Genomic DNA, 23,073 nt, shown 5'->3' on the forward strand with positions numbered 1-23,073 from the left:
ACGATAATTCATTAGCTTCAGTGATGCATGAACTTTAAGCCTCATTGAAACTGCTTAAATGTTAATTTATTATGTAACAAATTAAAAAATCCTACATAATCTAAATTAGGAATGCTCAGTTAATTTACATAGTTTAATATTTAAGATCCGAACAAGTGAGATGAACTCAGCCATGGGGGACACAGGATGTTTTTCTCTGGTTAAAAATGCATAGTTTAATATATTAGTATTGTGAACATATCCTAAGATATACCAACTTTACAACACAGATGACCTGGCATTGCTGTTGGAACCTTAACCCACTCATTTTGTGACTGTCTCTTTTAACCATGCAGCTTTAAGCATTACATTAACAGGGTTTTAAAGATTCATTTTAAAGTTGCAAAGTGCTTTGAGGTGTTCATACAAGAACCTTGTTTTTTTCTTCCAGAAATCTGGTCTTGACAGTGTCTCTACATGGCTTCCCCTGGCAGAAGAATGGTTACCAGAGGTTATGATCTTGGTGTGTGACAGAGTATCTGAAAATGGTGAGATGCTAAAGGATATCAGAGTTTGGCTGGAAAAAGTAATCTTGCATGCGGTTTTCTTGGCAAACTTACTACAGTTATATCTTATGGTATATGGATAAGAGCTTTAGATTTGATAGGGAGGAACTGAGTTACTCACATGGCTGATGATTGGATGGAGCCTTTTACTTTAATTGCAATTTAAATCCAACCCAGGTTGGTAGTGACATAAGCATACCATCTGATGGCTGCTTATTTGTCTGAACGACATGCTTGGGCTGGCCAGTTTCTCAAGGACAAGTGTACACACTGAAAAGTCACCCCCCCATTTGGTACCTATCAACACCATTGACAGTATTAACTAGGAGGTCACATTATTGAATGGGCTGAAATACACTTGCCTGTACAGGTGGTCCACATGCGTCCGAGTTGGGGCATATCAGTAGGATCATGGGGTACTGACTGCAGTGCGAAGAAAGAGTCTGCCTTTGGGGGTCATTTTCTTGTGTAAATCCATGTGCTTTTATTGGCTAGAAGAGCGAGCTTGATTCCGGTGTTGGCATGCATTGTGCAAAAGCCAATTAATTTAGCTCAGGATCAAGCCCTTAGTAGAAGTAATCCCTGTTATGGCTTTTCATGTACATGTCAGTCTCAACTCTAATTGCAAAAAACAAGAATTTATACATGATTTTTAAAGAGGGAAACAGTGATTTAAGATATGGGGCAGTTTAACTCAAAGGCCTTTAGACTCTTTATTTGTGATGTTAGTAATGGACAGAATGCAACTATTTCTGTACTTCCTTTGTTCCCATACAATCAAAGCAAGGGAACAGGTTTTTTGGGGGTGGGGGAGGGTATAAAAAACTTCTGCACCGATGGTAGTGCAGAGATTAAAAAATTAGATGTTTAGAAAGCAGCTTATGTTTCATAACCTTAGGTGTGAACCGACAAAAAGCTCAAGAGTGGTGCATCAAACACAGTTTTGAACTGGTGGAACTGAGCCCAGAGGAGCTGCCTGATGAAGACGGTAGGGTTACAACCTGTTATTTTTAGAATGAGTACAATTACAAAGCTGATTGTGAAGCAATTGAAAGGGGCTTGCAATTTGTTTCTGTACTACCAGGTTTGTCCGCGGAATACTCAGAGTTAGAGCGGTGCTTTTCCTGTCAGGGCTAGGAGGAGTTGGTTGCTTCCTACAGGGTTATCTCCTCCAAAATACACTGCTGGTGATGTAGCACCTACATAAAACCTGTTTTGTGTTCCCTCTTCTGGCTCTGTAGCAGCTGTTAACTTGTGCTTTGATGAGATAGTTGATGGTCATGTATAAAATAAACATTTATACTCAATTTCCAGATCCATTTGAAAGAAAAAAAACTGGTGGGGGAGGGGAGGATGTATTTTTATAGCTTTGAAGACTTTTAAAAGCACCAAATATAAAATACAAACATTGTTTAATGATCTCTTGTCTTTGGGCTACTAAATTACCTTTTGAATAACCTTTTTTTAGTTTTTTGTTTGAGAGAGATGTGTGCGCGTGGTCATGCAGGAAACAAACCAGTTTCAGAATCACTTGTGTGGCCGTGTGTTCAAAATTAAAACCCATGAAGCAAAACTGGTTGTGTCATGTTGACATCTGTGACGACAAATATGATATGTTCCACTCTTGTGGTTGATTTCTGGCACCTCCTGATGCAGATCTCCCGTGTGTTGAGAAAAGGAAAGCATTTACTGCTTCAATAGAGCCACCAGTCAGCTATATTCCCAAACATCAGTTATTCACTACTATTTATGTCAGTTCAAATATACTGAATGCCGTGTGAATGCACCACTGTCAAGGAGAGCTTAATTTCACCCGCAGAATCGCTGTGCAGAAAGTTACATGGTTCCATATTTCACAGAGCCTTCATTACTGGTGCTGTACGAGAAGGAAAGAACCCAACTCATCTTTTAGATCAGTTTGAGTTTGCAGGCCTGGCAGTTAGGGAAAAGAGCTTGTTTTGACTTGTAAACTGAGCTCAATAGATACAGAAGTTACTGGGAGACAATTATGAAACCCCATGGTATCATTTTTAATCACTTTTCTGAGTAGGGTTGTACTTTAAAGTTACTAATGCTTTCTTTCAATGGAAATTTCTTTTAAATGTGCCTTCTTTTTAAAGTGTGACTCTTGTTTAGATGCAAATAAAATAAGCAATATTAATAATCAGCCAGGATGTTAGTTTTTGAGTGATGATACATAAACTCTAGCTCTCATACCTTTCTAACGTTAACATACTGAATCACCGTGGCTCAGACATTGAAGGAAATACATTCTACTGAGTAAGTTGTTTCCCCTGTAAACCTGTTCCATGAAATGCTTAAACAGGAATATAAAATAGATGCAGCACAGAAATAGTGCCAAGATGTGTTAAAAATTACCAAAGGAGCTGCTCCAGCTGACTTGGAGCTCTCATTGTGACTACAAGATCAGTCAGTCTTATTTTGTGTAATAAGAGCAGGAGCTATTAATTCAGCCTCATGACAATCACTCTGATGCTTTGTCTCCTGAGAGACCCTGCTCTTTGGCTTTTTGTTTGTATTTTACACACAAGGGTCACTGGCACCTTGAAATCTATTTTTTAAAAGGCGTTAAAGGTAATGTCACTTCCTAGACCTGCCCCTGAGTCATCCCACAAATGTTCATGGGTTTTTTGTTGTTGTTTTTTTGCAGTCATATTTTCCGATCCTAAAATGTTCCCCCCCCCGCCCCTTTTGCTTTGTGAGAGACCTCCACAAACAGGGGAAACTGACTAATCCAAGGAAATGGTGAAACTGACTATACAAAGTGCTGTCAGATGCTAGCAATAAGCAAACTGAAATAATAAAAATAGCTGTCAGGTTATAGGAACTTAGGAGCAACTGGAGTTAGTGTCCAGAAAGAAGTAATTTTAGGCTTTCCCTATAATCCTATTCCAATTAATCAAAATTTAATCAGACTTTTTATATCATGTGTCCTAGAGCTTTTAAATAGTAGAGCATGGACATTTTATGAACAGGAAATGGTCAGCTGGCCAAACATCTCTGCTCTATTCAGTGGTCTATTTCAATAGTGAACTGCAACGGGAAAAAAAAGGGGGGTTGCCTCCTTTTTGGCTCTTTTATGGTGTATAAAGATCAAATTGTTGGAGGGATGAGGGGTGGATTGCTTTTTACATTCAGGACTTGTCATAATTCTAGTAGTTTTTCCATCAAGAGCAGAACAGACAGCAATACTGTGACACCTGCTTCACTATGAGGGGACACCATTTCAGTTCCTAGTGTTTCACTTGGTAGCACACATACCTGTAACTCAGATGTCTCAGAAATATACAAGGAATATAAATATTCAGCATCTCCAACCCTTCATTTTAAGGCTGAGAGAGCTCAGTCAATGTTGCTTAGACCCACAGAAGACACAAAGCAATGTTTTAAAAAAATTACAAAACCTGGCAGAAATGTTAGGGTATAAAAGAAGCAAAAAGGGACAAATGTTTTTCCCTGAGCAGGTTACTTTTTACATCCCTTCACTTTCAGTACCAGTCTGCTCGGCTGCATAGGACAAGCATTCACAGGCACAGCTGATAGGTATTCAGTGGTTAAGTATGTAAGAAATTTTTCCAGTGATTGGAAGAGGTCTGCTCAGGCCTACTTCTAAAGCCTAACCTAATCCTGAGAGGGCTGAGTCTTTTCAAACCCGACCCTTCCCCCTGAACCTATCAGCACCACTGCTGCCTTTTCCTTAGAGCTCAGCTTAGTGAGGGCTTCCCACAGCCTGTCTTCCTGCACAATCTGTCTCCAGCCATTTCCTACCCATGGGTTCTGCGCAGCAGCTGCTGTCTTGCTGCTCTGTGTGCACTGCAGAGTGAGTTTGCCGACAAGTCACAGCACCTCTTACTCAGTGCAGTGGTGGGCCTGAAGATGCCACCGCAACAACCCGACAGGCAGGGGGAAGTGATCAGAGCCTCCCTGTCCTGACCTGGAGAGAGCTGGATTGTTTTCTAACCTGACAAAGCCCTGACACTGGTAGTAAGGTCCCTTTGGGTTGGGTTGCAAACTCTAGTAATTGGAATCTGGGACAGAGGGCTGGTCTCTGTTCCATTTCTACTGTTAATGCACCATATGACCCTTTCACCAGTTTAGTTTTCTACTATCGTGCATGTTAGGGTTCAGAATCACTTCGATAGGAATTACATGGGTTTTGTCTTTTGTTTAGATGACTTTCCAGAGTCCACAGGAGTGAAACGAATCGTACAAGCCTTGAACGCCAATGTCTGGTCTAATGTAGTAATGAAGAGTGGTATGTAACCAAGGCTTTTTCTCTGGTGTAAAGCTGTAATTCTGGATAAGTTAATGCCAGTAGTTTTCAGTTCTTACAGCTAGAGTTTTAAGTTCAGCAGGCTTTTAAAGTGGAAGTACTAGATCAACGCTTGCTAAAGGATAGATAAAAACAGAGCTCCTTCTGAGTGCTTTTGGGGCTGGCTGTCCAGCAATCTTTTCCAGGTGTCTTGCCCTAAAGGTAAATTGAGTCTCTCACAGCATTCCCGCTATACTCAGAACTGTTATGTTGGAAGGGGTTGTATTCAAGCATTCCTTGTCTGTCTTTGTTAAGATAGATACTTCAGGGTCTAATGAAATTAAAGTTCACTCAACCAAAGCTCTGGCAGTGAGGCACCTGCCTCCGGTCAGTTCTGACTCTAAAACTTGAAATGAAGCTACCTCTAGTTCAGTGCACTTGCTTATCATGATTATATTGCCTCAGACTGAGTCACAGATCAGTTGTTCTTAATCTTTTAAAATAGTGGCTAAAATAGGGTTGAAGGAAGAGATTTGATTTTCTGAGGAATTAATTTCATGTGTCCAACTTCATGGAACTGAACATTAACCTCCCTCCCCAAAGCAGAGCATAAAATAGCACTACCCTATGGTATTTTTAAAATCAAATATTTATACCCTATATTTCTACTGTCTCAGCTACTGGTAAAACCAGTGCCCCGACATATTCCATCCTGTACCTTGTATTCCAGAAGGCTGTAGTGGAGACTAAGTTAGCCTACTACTGCTAGTCACCCTTCACAAGATGACTTGTGCGTGAAAATATACAAAACTCTCCATTTGTGAGCAATGGAAGCTTCAGAGTCCTTGTCTGGTTACATGGAAGTACTTGAGAACAGGAGAAAACATGGAAAAATCATCTCCCCAGGCACGAGGCCATCAGGTAGAGACTGTCAGATTGTGGAAATATCCACTTAGGCTTGGGCTCGTTAAAGGGGAGAAGTGCTGGCCTAGCGTACTTAATTTTTGTAGTATAGGTACAACCATCTTTTCAAACAAAGAACCCTTCAATTGCCCTTGCAAGTGCATAGGCTATCTGAGAAAATGTAGGAAGCTGGATTCTTGTGGAACACTTGCCTTTCCCTTCACTATTGCACAAAATATCACCCTTCCCGTTTGTGACCTCCTACTGTGCTTGTAAAAGCTACCCGCCTGGGAGAGTACTATTAGGAAAATGTTCAATTAAAGACAAGTGTTTTTCCTTTACCAAAAAGTTATTCACATTATCATCTGTTGCTTTTCAAGTCACCTCCTCTCTTGCAAATATTTCTCTAGTACCTGGGCTCCTTCCCCCCCCGCCATCCTCCCTCCCTCCCCACCCCACACAGTGACAGAGCATTAAAAGGTCTTTGCTAGTTCCTATAACCAGTTACCGAATGGTAGTGTTTTTCCAGTAAAACATGACTAAGTACTAAACTTGACATTGATTTTCTTAAATTAACCTGGTGACTTTGTCACATTAAGTCAGACTGAGATTTCAAAAAAGGTTCCAACTGTATATAGCTGTGAGTGCGGTAAAACCAATAGCCATCCTGAGATGGTGTAAATTATTTCATTAGAGTAGAAGACAGACTTATTTATTTTGACAGCTTGTTTCCTGGTTTTACATCCTGCATTTGACAGATGTTATATTACCAAAGAGCAGGACTCAGGCATATGCTGAATTGTACGGGGGGGAGTTCCCATACATATCTAGTGTATTTTGTAAAGGTCAAACTTCTTGAGAATCCAGATTTAAAGTTTCCACTATGCAATAACTACGTAGCATTGAGGTACAGTACTACAAACATGTCAGGAAATGAACTACATTTGACTTTCTTGCAGCTTGAGTATACTTTCAAAGGGGCATGACAGAACTCAGTTTGCCTAAATAAAACATTGTACAACCTGTAACAATCCTTTGTTTTCAACTTCCTCCTGATCCTTAAAACTGGCTGCAGCAGAAATAAAATTTTAGCTTCTCTGCTGGCTGACCCCTCACCACCAGTCATTTGCCCCCTGGCCTTGCTTCTTACCTTTCATGTGAGGGGTTTTTTACAGGAAGTGATTGCATAATACTAAGGATTTCCTAACATACCATACCTTCTAAACTAGGATTGGCCATAAAGGCTACATCACAAATACCTATTTTATGTAGTTGTCTTACTTTAAAATCAGAAGATTTAGCTGTTTTGTACATTTGTAAGAAACTTTTTTTAAAGAATGGGAGATTGGATTGGGTTCTTAATGGCTTTATAAAGAATGAATATATTAAATTAACTGTTGGAACATATACATGCTTTCATTTCTCCAATAGTTCCAGATACAATAGGGGGTAGAAAAACTTGGAAGAGCCTATGGGAGCCTTTTCTCCCTCTCCACTAAGAACATGTTTGATGCCTCTTCCACACCCATCTCCTAAATAAGGCAGTACAGCTCTCTATGATAGAGCAAAATGGGCATTTCAGTATAACATGGCTGAATTGTAACCATTCAACACTAGTGCACTAAAATACCTGTTTTGTGACTAAAGTCTTGTAACTGTGTGAACTGTCACCAGTGCAGCTTGGGGTACTTCAGTGAAGGGAAACGCAAAACAAAAGGAAAATAAATAGGCTTATCTGAGAGGCTGTGCAAGGAGTTCCATCCTCTGGCCGGGGTAAAGCAGGTCCTTCGCTGGGTTTGGTCTCGGGAGTCAGATGGCTCTGTCACCTCCATGGATTAGGAGGGGCAAACACAGTTCTCCGATATAAATAAAACAGTCCCTAGCTTTGATGTGCAGGACTAGGCTGAGGAAGTGACTGGCTCTGCTGCCCCCTTACAATGGGGGAAGAGGAACAGGATATTTGCTGTTTCTATGTGAAAGACTCCTCCAGCTGACTTCCTGTCCTGCTTAAATACTTGCTCCAATGAGCGCAGGTGGAGACTGAGCAGGTTCACTGGGGTGGGGCCAGCTAACTAGTTTTCTCCTTTTTGCAGGGAGTTAACCCCTTCTCTGCCTGATGTAGTGAGGTATGTAAGCCTGATTGATTGAACAAATGCTGACGGCCAATTTCCAATGGGACAAAGCAGGCATTTTTAGTGCTCGTACACAAGATAAGGGTTGCCAATCTACCTCTCTGATCCAGGACTAATTATTATTCTGAACCTCAGATCAGAATTTTGGGGACAAATTCCACATCTTGACATGGAGGAGAAAGCTGTTTAAAAGTTGCCCAACAGTGTAGTATGTTCATTCTGGAGTTGTAGAGCAGGATTTGTAGGCAGAGTGCAGGTGAGGTAGTCAAAGGTGTAAAGTTAATATAATCTTCAGCTGGATATGGCCTCAACAGCTGTGGGTGAGGGTGGGGGAGAATGTTTCAATAGATACCAATATAGTAAACATACCCTGGCTGTCAAATAAGCAAGTGTGGTGCTCAAAATGATGCTCTGAACACAGGGAGCTTGCACTTCACAGCTGTTGCAAACTTTGGCATTTGTGAAGCTGTAAAGAATCTGTTGCCAATAACCTAAGGGAACCATAAATTATGCCAGTTATTTCTGAGGGAGGGATTTAGCTAATTTTTGGGTCCTGGTTCATAGGAAGAATACTGTATAATGCTTCGCCCCATTCCTGAGCTGTATCCAGAAGATAAAATAATCTTGTAGGGAGACTTCTCAAAGATGTAACTGCAATGCCAAGGTCTGTGTCGGCCTACTCACAGATTGTGAGAAGGGAGCTGTTTCTCTCTGAGATCACTGCTGTATGGGGCAGTACTTTCAAACCAGTATACCAGGTTCCAAACAAGCTTGCAGGAGAGGGGGCAAACCTGGTGTCATTTCTCTATATAACATGAGCTCTAATTATACACATGAGAAGCCACCAAGACCTACACTATTACATCACAAAATCCATGCCCCTTCACATATGGGGATGTTCTCTCTACTACAGGCTGGACTGTAATGTCCAGCCTACTTTCAGATGACTTAAACTGCCTAATAATCTTTAGTTTTCATGGGTGGCAAGTTTGTAAAAATTTTGGTGGGGCCCAGAACCCGCCCCCAACTCCGCCCCCCCCAACTCCGCCCCCACCTGCCTAAGGCTCTGGGAGGGGGCTCGGCGGGGGAGGTCTGGGGTGCAGATCCTGGGCTGGGGATTAGGGTGCAGGAAGGGTGCTGGGTGCAGGCTCTGGGCTGGGGCAGGGGGTGGGTGTGCAGGAGGAGGTGAAGGGTGCAGGCTTTAGGATGGAGTTTGGGGTTGGGAAGGGGTGTGTGGGAAGGGGGAGGGAGTTTGGGGATAGGAGGGAGTGCAGGGTGAGGACTGTGGGGCTGAGGATGAGGGGTACATGATGCAGGAGGGGGCTCAGGGCTAGGGAAGAGGGTTGGGCTGTGGGTGAGGGCTTCATGATGCAGGAGGGGGCTCAGGGCTAGGGCAGAGGTTTGGAGTGTGGGGTGAGGGCTGTGGATGAGGGGTTCATGATGTGGGGGCGCTCAGGGCTGGGGCAGAGGATTAGGGTGCGGGGGGATGAGGGCTCTGGCTGGGGCTGAGGATTAGGGTGCAGGGGGATGAGGGGTTCATGATGTGGGGGCGCTCAGGGCTGGGGCAGAGGATTAGGGTGCGGGGGGATGAGGGGTTCATGATGTGGGGGCGCTCAGGGCTGGGGCAGAGGATTAGGGTGCAGGGGGATGAGGGCTCTGGCTGGGGCTGAGGCTTAGGGTGCAGGGGGATGAGGGGTTCATGATGTGGGGGCGCTCAGGGCTGGGGCAGAGGATTAGGGTGCGGGGGGGGATGAGGGGTTCATGATGTGGGGGCGCTCAGGGCTGGGGCAGAGGATTAGGGTGCGGGGGGATGAGGGCTCTGGCTGGGGCTGAGGATTAGGGTGCAGGGGGATGAGGGGTTCATGATGTGGGGGTGCTCAGGGCTGGGGCTGAGGATTAGGGTGCGGGGGGAATGAGGGCTCTGGCTGGGGCTGAGGGTTTGGGGTTGGAGAGGCTCAGGGTAAGGGCAGCCTGCCTTGCCAGTACTGGCGGAGGGCAGGCACTAGGACCCTGCGGCAGCAGACAGCAAATCTGCTGGGAGCCCTCCGGGCAGCAGGCAGGGGAGAGGCGCGCTGCGTTCTGTCAGGCAGGGACGCAACACAACGCGGCGGAGGGGGGGGAACACGCGGAGGGGGGGTGGCAGGCGGGGGCTGGGACCTGCTCCAGGCAGGGTCGCGGCGGCGGGGGGAGACCTGCGGTGGCCGGGGCCGATCCAGGCAGGACCGGGGGGGGGGCGGGAAGAGACCCAGCTCCAACTATTGCTGGAGCAGGGCGCCCAGCCCTGAATATTGCTGGGGCCCGGGCCCCACACAAATATATAACCTGCCGCCCATGTTAGTTTTTACCACTCCTCCAAAAGACAGCTTTTCTGCTGCCTACCGAAACTTTTTAAAACTCTCTATGTTGGGCTGTGGATTCCAATATATTATCACTTCAGCTCATGCTAATTTAGTTGGCATACTTCAGATGCTTTCAGGCTTCTTCCAGCTGAAGGTTTTTAAGGTGATCCAGTCAGCTAGACTGATTCACTTCTTCCCCGAGCCTCTGGCAAGTAACCTGTTTCATCAATAAAACTGTACACAGTAGAGCCAGTTAAAATAAATACTTGGTAAAAGGCTAAAGCTGACTTTAAAAAAATCATGCACTAAACCCAAGCACACAATGACAAACTTTATTAAAGAGGAAAGGAGATCTTTGCAATTATTTGAGGGATTTTTACATGTTTTCCAGATAGCTGATGATTTTGGTTTAAAAAAAATGAAATATTGTATAAACTACAAATTGAATTGGAATGTGTATAAAAATTACATCATCCAAGCTGGAGTCTAGAGTTAAGTCATTAGAGCAATGTTAATGTAGAGCAGATTTCTTTTAAAAGGAAAAATTTTTTTCCTGACATGAAATCTTGTGTTTTGAAGTATAAGCAGAATGTTATGGTCTTCTAACTTTTCAGTTGACTAAGCCCTCTGTTATTAAGAAAATACTTGGATTAAGTCCACTATATCCGGCATGCAAATAATTATAAATACTTATGTCAGTACCAGCCCTGCAAAAATATTTGTCCTAACACTTAGTGTTGCTTGTTAATTTGTCTCTGCTTATTAATACTTAGCAGCTTTAAAAACCCATTATGCTAGAGGTCAGAGAGGGGAGGGTAATGAACTAGTTTTAGCTTCATGTTGCTGCCTTGGTAGGATTTTTTAAATTGTTAAAATATGCAACGTGTTCATAAAAATGGAGTGTCCAGAACATCAGAGAGTCTGAGTAAACATTGTATTGTGCCCGATGGACCCTTACATGAATCCTGCATAAATTATTTAAAACTATTGTTCATGCCATTAAAGTGTGTCAGATTTAGAGGATAGAGCTGTATATAAACAAAGGTTATTGTGGCATTTCCTTTGTGGAATAACAAACATTCACATCCATTGATGCTGCCTGTGGTACGTGAAACAAACTCCACCGCCCTTGTTAACAACTAGTGTACACTCCTGCTGTGTTTTGAAAATACCACCAAACTGAGGTTCTGTTGGACTGGGGGAGTGTCTGGCAGAACCCAAGCTCCAATCAGCATTAACTGTTGTTTAGAGACCAGGACCTACAATATCCAATCATGCTCTCACTTTTTAACACCTCCCACAACCCTTGTCCCCACTCTCTTGTCACTGATTTTACCGCTTAAAAATAATGCTGCCATATCCGTGGTTTTGGACTCGGTCCTGCAAACAGTGGGACTGCTCCTGTGCGTGAAGTTAAGCATGTGCGTAAGTGTTTGCAGGCTCAGGGAGATTGCTGGGGTAGGCCCCAACCTTATTTTAAATCAGCATATTTTAGGTATTTAATTTTTTTTAAAAACAATACTGGCATAGGTTTATATCATGATTTATATACTACTTTAGCTATTCCCTCTAATAGACTTCATCTTATCTGGTGAATTGCTCATTGGGAATAGTGTTGCATTTTCTATTAAACTAACACTTATTTTTCTTCAGACAGGAATCAGGGCTTTGGCCTTCTCAGTACGCTAGCAGGTGCAAACTGCAGTATTGGGTCAGAAGAGAACCAAGATACAAAAGTAAACAGTAATTCTTATTTCCCACTTTTTTTAAATCAGTGTTTTTCCTCCCTGCCCTGCCTCCTCCTTGTCACACAGTGTGGTTACACCCTTTGTCTTCCACCTTCATTTTCCTCTCCCTCAGGGGCCACTTCAAGTCCTTTCTAAATACAGTGTTAAAGGAAATACCCTGCGTAAATGTTATGAGGCCTGAAGACTTGCAGCCTGCATTTTTCTCAAGATTACCTGTAAGATGAATGCCCTTAGTAACTGCATAGCTGTCAGCTCATGACTGCGAACTGTTGCACAGCACAGTTCCTTGGAGCTCGGTAACTTTCCCTGGTGAAACTTGGTTGAATTTTCAATGTGGGTGTTGGTCATAAGCTCTCTGACATTTGTGTAAATGCTTTCCCTCAGACAGCAGGCTGGAGCCAAGGAAAAGTTATACAAAACTCTCATCAAGATGCTGGGTTTTTTCATCTATGTCTGGGAGTAGTGTTTGTGCCAGATTAGAGCTATGGTTTGAGAGGTTATTTTTCAAAAGCCCTAGGTTGTCTGCAGGAATATTATAGCTCAGGAAAATGTGTACCATGGTAGCAATACATACATCCACAGTTCTGTACAGTACTTTGGATGAGTAAAAATACACAAGATAGGTGCTCTATTCTGAAAAACTTGCATTTTAAGATATATATAAAACAATCCCTTGAAAAGGCTTACGCTTTCAAGGGAAAACACAAAGCAACTGAATTCTTGGTGTTGCTACACCGCAGCTACATTTGAGCTGTAGCTTTAAGTCTTTCACTCAGCTGAGTTTTTTTTTTAAATATGAGTAAGAAGATCAAGAATGCTTCTTCTAAACACTCGTCAGACTTTCATAAATGTCTGACTCTGAACTCCTGTTGGCTTCCTGAATGTTTGAACTGGAATAGAGAGAGCTGTTTTGTCTTGGTTATAGTAATAACTGGTAGTTTCCCTGACAGCCCCATCCACCAGCAGTGGACAGAGCAGAATCTCATTTAGACAACAGAGGAGATGTAGCTAGCACAAACAACTTGCAGATTGACAGCATTGTAGGTAAGTTCTTCCTTTCTTTAGTAAACAAAATTCTGATGAGCTTTGCGGGGTGAGATAGAAACTGAACCATGATGTGTACAAAAAAGGAACATTCCCAAAGAAAACTGTGTGGAAGAGAGCCATTACTCATTACAACTGGATGAGTTTGTGGCTCAGCCCTCTGGCCCGTAGAGTAACCAATATCCGAAAAGTCTCCAGTTAGAAACTGCATTAATAGTACTTCTCTAAAGATACCATGTTGACTGGATGCCTGCTCTTGAGACTTTTAAGCAGAAGACCAAGAGCAGGAACTGAGTTTAAAAAAAAAAAAAAAAAAAAAACACTCTTCAGAGAAGTGGAATTACAGATAAGCAATTTCCCCTTTTGTTTCCAGCATGTTTGTGGCAGAATCTTGCTTTAAAGAGACAGTACACAAATCTATGCCTCATCTTTTTTTTACATGTCCTTAGCCTTCATTGCTGGCAGTAGTCTACATTTCCTACCATTAGATCAAAGATTTTAGCATATGTACGTATTCCCTATAAAAAAAATTGACAGGATGAACAACATGCACTTGCAGTTATATGTGCACCTCTACGCTGGATAGTGACAGAAGGCTAATGGTTCCTAGCCATCCCCATCCTCTCTCCAAAGATAATAGCATAATTGGGGTCAGGGGTGCCAGAGCCCCTAGAAACTAACTACCCCTCTCATCAAAATCATGCCCCTTTTTGAGAAACCAAGGCCCAACCCTGCGAGGAACAGATTCCCTCAGAATTTAAGAAAGAGGTTCCACTCACAGTATTGCCAACTGAAAGTATTCAAGTCTTTCTCCACAACCATGAGGGCTAGAAGCATTTTTTAAAATGAAAGCTGGGATCCTCCTGCATGACTACAGGAGCTGGGGCTTTTAGAAAATCTCGACCCATCACAAGACTATCACCATCAAGTTGTGAGAGGAAGCAACACTACACTCGTCTTGGGAGTAGCTACCAGCCTCATCCCAAACTGCTCTTCAGATCACTGGAAGAGAACACAGAGAATTCCATGGATGCCTCTGCTTCTGATGGAAAGAGGTTATAGGCTTAGTTCTTTTACAGTATGGAAACTAAAAAAAAATATTTTTCGGGTTAAGACCGAGATTTAAATTGTTCCCTGTTCACAACATTGAGAATATAAATATAAGAAAAGTCCCTAGCTTCCAACATACAGTATTTAACTTGTTGGGCCAGGATCTGGGATGTATTAGAGGGGACTAATATGAAAACTTCTAAACTGCCTGGTATTGAGTGCTTAACAGAGATTGTCCAACTCCTAGAGTTTTGGGGATTGATGGTGATGTTTAGGCAAAAACCAAGTCAGCATTTCGATTTGTAATGATCCCCAGCCATTTCTAAGGCAGATAGTGTTAAGAGCAGCAAGAAAACATCTTACATTTTGACATATTTATAGCAATTTTAAACCATGTTCTTAAAATCTGATAAAGTTCAAAACACCTTGTAATGTGTGTCATGTCAAAACTGAGTAACCTAGTAATTAATGCCATGAACCAATGGAAAATTCAAACCTTTTATCCATCACGTTGCAAAGGGAGCCAGGAGCCTCACTAGTACTCCATATATTATTTTTAATATCATCCAGCAATTTATCAAACTAATGTGCTAGCCAGCAGGAACAGTCTGGCTTAGATCAACTTTAATATGCTTATTTCAGATCCCATGTTAGATATGGATATTCAAGAGCTAGCCAGTCTTACCACAGGAGAAGGAGACCTGGAGAATTTTGAAAGACTATTTTCAAAGCTGAAAGAAATGAAAGGTACTGTACCTGTAAATGAAGAGCACACCATCAGTAACCCAACAGTTATATTCAAAAAGCCACTTAGCAGACCTGGGAACTTCATTGTGTCCATCTGAACGTCTTGAAAGTTATTCTTCCAGTGGGTGAAATCTTGTTGAACACTTTGATCTGTTGTACTTCCCTTTTCATCTTAACTAATATTGATCTTGAAAGCAATAGTCCTTTGTCAATAAAACTCTCATCATTGTAGGTAAATAGTGCTTTGTTTTTAAGAACACCTAAGTAGGTCCTACTGGAGTAGCTCACCAACATTCTGCCCTAGCTTTCTATCATGATCTTGTACTCCACAATCTTCTATAAACAATTCCACAACAAGAATTATTTCATTTTAAAAAAAATCTAGAACTTCATGCTAATCTTGAGGTTTAGAAATGTTTGAGAGGTGAAATCCAAAATACTTAGAACCACGGAATTTCTAGTGTAGTTGAATTTTGGAAATCCTCGCTAAAGTCTCCACTCCCTCCTTTCCCATGATTTTCCAGTAGTTCAGAAATGGCTTTCCAATCCCTCTGGAGCATTGCAGTAGGCCATCTCTGTCTCTCTCTCTCAATGCTCAGTAACTCTGCTAACCCTTGAGGGAGACAATCTAACATTACTCTTCTTTTCTCTACAGACAAGGCAGCAACATTGCCCCCTGATCAGAGAAAACTACATGCAGAGAAGGTGAGGTCTGAAACAAGAACTTATATTCTCCAGACATGTAATTCCAGCTCTTTCTAAATAGCAGCTACCCTTCAGGATTTTAAGCAAGGAATGACTATTTCATAAATAGAAAAATATATCTGCTGCTGCAGCTCTATACATAGAGCATTTTCCAAACAGAATACAAATGATTAAATCTTGCGAATGGGCCTGCTGCTGATCTCCCAGGAAAACAGCAACAATATGGAATTTTAAAGTTGAGGAAAGGTTACAGTTATCGGAACTTCAGAAATCATGCAGTAGAACAACTGAAGGCTTGAACCAACTCCCATTGAAGTCAATGGAAAATGCTCATTGACTTCAACAGGAATTAGATCAGGCCTTAATGATAACAAATTTCACAAACCGATTTTATCTTGCAGAGATTCTAAAGCCTTCTATATTGTCACATCCATTTTGTGGGGATTTTAGCTGGAGAAAGAAAATAACATTTCAGCTAGGAGTACTGTATATAGCTGCTGCTACTGTGTTTAACTCCTGCTCACTTTACATTTATCAGCATATAGCACAAACTTCAAGTGTCTTGAGCTTGTTTTGCTACCTTTGACCCACAGGTGGCCAAAGCATTCTGGATGGCAATCGGAGGAGACCGAGATGAGATTGAAGGCCTCTCCTCAGATGAAGAAAACTAAGTTCTCTGTAGCTGTTTGTAGGAGAGCTGATGCGATATCCTAAAAGTAATGCTGGACATTTCCTACAAACAACAAACTCATTTTTGCTGAAGCTGCCATTGGACTTGGTTTGCTTAAAAATTTTAAGTGATCCTCCTTGCTTATCATTGAGAGTAACACATTCCATAACACCTGAAACGGCATTAGATTGTGTTTGTTCTCCTGCCTGTATTCTCTCTCTGTGTCTGGCTATACTTTTAAGTCAGTGTGCACCATCTTTACCGTAAGTAGCAAACCAGTTTATATTTTCCAAATAACCATTTTTGTTGTTTCCTTTGAGTTTTTAAAATCACCATCAGTTGTATTTTTTCTATGGGGTTGTCAAATCCATACTTGAATCTGAACTCAAGCTTTGAGGCCTGGATTGGTCTAAAGTTTTTATGTAGAACTAATTTACTGGCTTAAAGGAACCAGACTTGTGTGAGCCATGAAGAGAAAACTGCTGAATCGCACTCTATTGAGAGATGGTGGAGTAAGGCCCCAGGATTAGTCCTGTTAACTGATTGCCATCAATGTTAAAAATGGCCTAGGGAAGGGCACAGGCCTACTGCTGGTGAATTTTATCCTAAATGCCTAGTAAAAGCCATCACCTCAGCAACACTAAATTGTCACATGACGTGCCTTACAGCCTTAGGCACCTGTATTTAACCGGGAAACTAGAACGTCTTAGACCACCAGCAAGTGGGAGGAGTATTGCTTTGTAGTGGTATTCACTGCTAGAAAAAGTATAGTAGATTAACAATGAGTGTACTTAGCAAAGTATTCCCCTCCTCCTCAGTGTAGATGCTCAGTCTGAGTGTCTCTCTTTTCCTTCCTGGACATTAGGAAGCAAAGACTGATTGGAGATACATTTAGAGCATGAGCATATCAGGCACCATTGAGATAATCACTATGAAGACAAGAAATCTGAAAGGAAGGTGGGGGGTGTGGGGTAAGAAGGTAAAGGAAAAGCCAGTTACCAGTTCAGTACTTTTCTCATCAAACATAACCAACCCTCAGCAGAGAGCAGATAGGGATTCAGTGAAAGGAGGTGGGACCTACCTTAAAACAGTGGCCCATAAAATGTCATTCCATGACAACTTCAGCAGAAGAGAAGCCACTTTAGATGATGCAACCAGCAGTCTTGCAACTATTCAGCACAAGAGCCAAGGCTTCTCTAATGCTCCTCTGGCTTATCATGTGCAACAACCTGTATTCTCTAAGCACGTTCCCTTACCCCCCTGAAAATAGTCAATGTCAAGACAATTTTTTTTACTTTGAAAAGATGAAGAGCTTTTACTTTTCTGATACTTGAGCCTCAGTGTAAATAAATTTTAGGGATTCTTGAGCCTATACTTTCAGTGAAACTCCATAAATGCATCTATAAAAGCTGAATTTCTGGAAGCCCCATGACAACAAGGTCTTTCGCATTCACAGAACTTGGTCTGTTCTTTTGAAGCTGAGTTAGGATCAAATGAAGATGAAACAGAGTGGCAGGAACACTCTAAGCCACAAGTCAAAACTGAAAATTGTAAAGCTATGATTAATAGCAACTAATCACTGCTGCTTTGATAGTAGTTGAGGCTCAACTGTGAGGACTTGCAACTTGTGGTCCCATCACAGCAAAGTGGACCTTTTTGAATGGCAGTCGTTGTATGGAGAGACCTTACACTGCCTCCTGCCTTGGTGTCCAGTCATTTGTGTGTTTCTCCTTCAACTGACTTTGCAGGAGCCAGGGGAAAGTCTCATGTCCTCAGGCAAGAGTCTAAAGTGAAAGGCTGCAGGGATGGATCTGATTCCTTATACACATAAGAGGCGCAGGGAAGCACTGCTGTCTCCTCAGAACCATCCTCCCAGTCAACAGCGTTGGAAACCAAACTGAATGGCTTTGAGACAACTCTCTGAAACGGCTTTCTTGTTCTGTTCTTTTCCATCTCATCCTGTTCTGTCCTCTTCTCCAAGTAGGAAGAGATCATGGAGTTATATTATATTGAGTGATAGTCTTTCATGCCTCCTTGCTTCCTGGAAGGCAGAGACTTTACCTTTTGCTAAATATTTGGTCATGTGGTGGGGAGACACATGGCAAAAGAGTAGAGAAGACTCATTTAAATACACTAAAGAGCATCATTTATTTGAATGCTTTATAAAGCAGATTCACATTATACAGCTGGCAGTAATTTAAGATCTTGACTGACTTTTTTTTTTAAAGTGCTGGCAGCTGAAGCACTATACACCAGGAAGCAGTATGAACCCCAGGGATGCAGGGAATGAGTGCACCAATCCAACCTAACCACCCCCACCCCCCCCTACTGCTAAATGGGAGGGAGATGGGGAGGAGGGGTGAGAAGTCTTTAAAAGACCAGCACAAGTTGATACGATTGGCAATAGTTGGTCAGGAAAATACCAGGACTCTAGAACAGCAGTAACTAGCCAGGATTGTCAGCACCGTATGGGGAAAGGAGCACAGCACGTGCTTCCACTAGCACTAGTGGTCTAGCCACTGTAATTGCCATTCGTCTCCACTGGTTCTAACGCTTGTCCCAGTGTGTTAGCACGTCACAGAGCGCTTTGAAACAGCGGAGCGCTGTAAATTCGTATCCCAGCAGTTGCACTTTAAATAAAAATCTATTCATGAGTCAAACTAGCTGTTGTGGCTAGAAAATAAGATGGAATTAAATTCAGCATCTCAGATTATTGAATTGTATTTTTTTAGATTGAAAATGTGTGTGGTGTTTTTTTCCCCGTTTTTGGCTGCAAAATTTCTTACCATGATAGTAGAGGTTTTAGAAATACATAAAGCAAGTGTTAGTGGAAAAGCAAAATGAAAAGCTGCTGTATCCTTTGTTTAGAGTTTTCTTTAATGTGTAAACTGTAGCATTGTAAACATGGACATGGGCTGATTAAAATGCTATTTAAATACATCGGTAACAGTTTGGAAATAATCCATTTTAATCTCGTTAGTAGTTAAGTAGGGACATGGCTTGCAACAGGTGAACTTTCCTTAGCCCTTGGAAAACTGGCATCCTATTGGCTCCATGGAGCTTTCGATCAGGCCCTTTAGTACTCTACTTAACTGCTAAGGTCAAGGTGTTGGCTACCAAAATTTCCCTTTGCAATTTCAATTGGACAAGTGTACCTCACTCCTGACTTAAACCCTAAGGCAGCAAGGCACTTAAACACTTGACTTTGGAGGGCCTACTCACATGTTTAAAGCTAGGCACATGCTTAAGTACCTTGCTGAACTGGGACCTTAAGCAGTAGTGTAGTACTGCTGTATACTGTCAAATAGCTGCTGGGTTGCCCAGAAATAGTAAAGTACTTTGGAGATAGTGTCTTGAAGGATCCCAAAGAAAAGCCCTGAAGCTGCAATTAAAATTGAAAGTGTAAGTTACTTTGTTACAATCTTTGCAAGTATGTTTGTAAAGGGGTAGGTTTGGTGGTAAACAGAAAACCTTAACACTAAAAGGATTAAGATGAACATCCAACCCTCCCTCCCCCCACCACCTTTGCAATCAAGAAAATTCAGGTGAGGATTTTAGCAAAGCAAACTTGGGCTTCCACAAGACACCAATAATTAGTTTTTAATATGGTGTAGCTGCTACCACCCCATACAATACGAGAAGACATACTATAAAGAGAGAAACTTTCAGAGATCCATCAATCTACACATTTTCTGTGTTGCTACTTCTAGTTTACCCTACTGGTCCATGGAGGATTGGTTGGTTATACGATTCTGGCTGACTTCAGTGGAGAATAACTGAGCAGATGGGAGTGGGGGAGTTAACGAACAAAAGTAGAGCGGGAGATGTCACTTCTCATTGAAAGGACAAACTGCACTCTAGAAAGCACATAGTACAGAAACATTACCACAGTATTGTTCTACCATGGATGCAGCTGTTGAACGTGTTCCCAGATTCCAGAGCAGCTAGTCCATCCAAATATAATCTCCTTATTAAAACACAAACCACATTACAGAAAAATGTTGTGGAACTCCTGGATTACCCATTACATTTTGTAAAATGAAAGCAGTGGAACTAACTTTAATCTCATCCATTTGCTTTAGTTTTGTGTGATTCAAAAATGCAAGCTTTACAACTTCCAAAAACTTGAGACTTCATTCAGTTAGAAAAAAGTCACCTTGTCATTTATACTGGGTATAAATGGAGACATTTGCATCTCTTGACTAGCAGTCACTCGCCTGGTTTCCATCTGAAATTGCCCCTTGCCTTTTTAATCCACAATTGGGATTTGCAGAAGTCGGTTAAAAAAGGTGAGTGTGCATTACACAGATGGGTTCAGTTGTCAAATATCATTCTGCATCTATTCTAAACATAACCCAGGCCTGCTTATGAGTTCAGGTTTGGCAGTATTTGTTATCCAGTCTTTTTGAAAAAACCCCTAAAGCGATCATATGCTGATTGGCCTTTTCAGAGCAGTATGTCTGCATCTACTTGAAATGCATCTTCTGGCTTGACAATGTTTTTACAATTCATAAAACGCACTTGGTAGACTTCCTAAATTGACACTGTTCTTTATATGGAACAGTTTGTACTTCCTTACAGTCCATAGAGAATCTAATGCTATTCTATATCCCATTCAGGTTGGAATTCTATGTAATAAGCAAATCAGTGCCTTAACTGGTCACTAGCTTATTACAGATGTAAATTGATCAGAGAAATTAAATTGCCAAAATTCATAATGATTAAATAGCATTGTTTGTTAGCCTAGGGAGGTTGTAGAATCTCCATCTCTGGAGATATTTAAGAGTAGGTTAGATAAATGTCTATTAGGGATGGTCTAGACAGTATTTGGTCCTGCCATGAGGGCAGGGAACTGGACTCGATGACCTCTCGAGGTCCCTTCCAGTCCTAGAGTCTATGAATCTAAAACCTCCAACCCTGAGAAATCATGAGGACGGCAGGACTGTGGTGTCAACATGATTCCAGATCAAGGTAAAAGAAAGCATTACTCATTTTGCTTCAGCCCAATGCTGAGAATTCTCGGGGGGAAAGGTGCTACTTGCAAAGAACAACAGAGAAGTGTATTTCAAATTAAAACTGATTATACAGTAAGTTTCTTCCAAGCCTTGGGCCGTCAGTGGTAGGTCCCTCTAAACCCTGAGCATTTATTCCTTATCCATTCTTTCTAAAGTAACTAAATGTTATACTGTTATAATGGATTATTCTTTTTTTTTAAATCTTACTAAGTTCTTAGCCTTGCAAATGTGGCAGTGAATTCTCCAGGTTGGTTAAGAGCATAGAGGGAAGGAAATATCCTTTTATTGTCTATAACACTTCTCCTCTTGAAGCCTTACACAACAGAGCTTTGCTTCACACACCGCTGAGCTGCTGCCCCTCAGCTAGTGGGAAGGGAACAGCCATCGGGACAATACTGCATCCAGTTCTGGTGTACACAATTCAAGAATGATGTTCATAAATTGGAGAGGTTTCAGAGAAGAGCCATGAGAATGACTAGAAAACATATCTTGTAGTGAGAGACTCAAGGAGCACAACCTACTTGGCTTAAAGAGAAGGTTGAGGGGTGACTTGATTACAGTCTAAGTACCTACATGGAACAAATATTTGATTCAATCTAGCAGAGAAAGGTACAATACAATCCAGTGGCTGGAAATTGAAGCTAGATAAATTCAGACTAGAAATGAGGCATACATTTTTGACAGTGAGAGTAATTAACTATTGGGACAGTTTACCCAAAGGTGTGGTGGATTCTCCATCATTAACATTTTAAAAATCAAACGGATATTTTTCTAGAAGATCTGCTTTAGGAATATTTTGGGACAGGTCTCTAGCCTGTGGTATACAAGAGGTCAGATTAGATGATCACAATGGTCCCTTCTGGCCTTGGAATCCATGAAGATAGCAGGAAAAGTCCAGGGCAGGGATCCAAAACTGATTATTGAATTATGCATATTAAACAAAGCAACAGACCACCACAATTTGAGAACTATACATCTGCTAACCAGGAATTTTCCATCATGCTCTAGTATTTGGGCATTAAAAAATTCTGCATGCCAAGCTGTAATACAGATGCATAATTCTATAACTATGCTTACAAGAAGAGGAGTTTCCTGCCAGTAGGTATCAGTCATTTGTTATGCAACATTTGCTTAAATTAAAGCCTAAGAGGAATGACATTTCAAACTTTTTTGGTAATACATTTGCGATGTGTAATTGCTTCATTATATTTTTCGTTTGTCACTGAACATATATTTTCTTTATATCTCTAATTTCATTGCAAATGACTAGCTTGTGATACTGAAGTACAAGAAAATCAAGAATTATAAATTAAGATGACCGCTAACAGAACTGAAATTGATTTACTACTTTACCTTTGCTTTTGGCAAACCTAGTGAAAATCTGGATGAAGCCAGTGCATTACCACATCGTTGGAAAGTGGAGTGGAAAAAGCATTGTTCCTTAAACCCCTTGTCGGATGGGGGGGGGAGGGAGAGGAGGATGGGAAAAGTGTACTGCTCAATTCTATGACACACTAGGAGGGCAATTAGACCAGGTCATAGAAATAGGCTTTTTGGCTCATAAAGTTACTCTACTTGCTTAATAATGCTAGGTGAGTGTGCTGTCTCCCTACTCGCACGCTGTGATGCCAGAATTAATCTACGCTCTCAACAATGCATGCAGCAGAACTACCTTCCATTACTGCTGCTGCACCTACTCTAGAACTTCATAACATAATGCACCAGTGGTGCAGCTCCAGCCAGAGCTACAACAGTGCAAGCTGTAGTGTAGCCAGGGCTCAAGCATTCACCATGCTGCCTAACCATTAGATGGGTTGGCAAACGTCTGAGCCCCCTCTATGCTATATCTGCCATCAGCGGAGTTGGCGCTTGGTAAATTACGGCTATGGCGTTTGCCAGCGC

The 23,073-nt window shown here is 41.8% G+C and overlaps 1 protein-coding gene across 1 annotated transcript in view; it reads left to right on the plus strand.

Moving 5' to 3' along the window:
* The window catches only part of AAGAB (alpha and gamma adaptin binding protein), a 29,169-nt gene extending 10,075 nt beyond the window's left edge, over positions 1-19,094 (plus strand). Inside the window, exons 3-10 of the mRNA XM_044979969.1 lie at positions 431-527; positions 1,444-1,533; positions 4,738-4,821; positions 11,846-11,928; positions 12,891-12,984; positions 14,677-14,781; positions 15,437-15,486; positions 16,080-19,094. Of these exons, the coding sequence (XP_044835904.1) occupies positions 431-527; positions 1,444-1,533; positions 4,738-4,821; positions 11,846-11,928; positions 12,891-12,984; positions 14,677-14,781; positions 15,437-15,486; positions 16,080-16,157 (681 nt within the window). The 3' untranslated portion in view covers positions 16,158-19,094. The remainder of the gene's footprint in view (positions 1-430; positions 528-1,443; positions 1,534-4,737; positions 4,822-11,845; positions 11,929-12,890; positions 12,985-14,676; positions 14,782-15,436; positions 15,487-16,079) is intronic.
* The last annotated feature ends 3,979 nt before the right edge of the window (positions 19,095-23,073 follow it).

Source organism: Mauremys mutica, chromosome 11 (genome assembly GCF_020497125.1).
Source record: "Mauremys mutica isolate MM-2020 ecotype Southern chromosome 11, ASM2049712v1, whole genome shotgun sequence".
NCBI classification, from domain to species: domain Eukaryota; kingdom Metazoa; phylum Chordata; order Testudines; family Geoemydidae; genus Mauremys; species Mauremys mutica.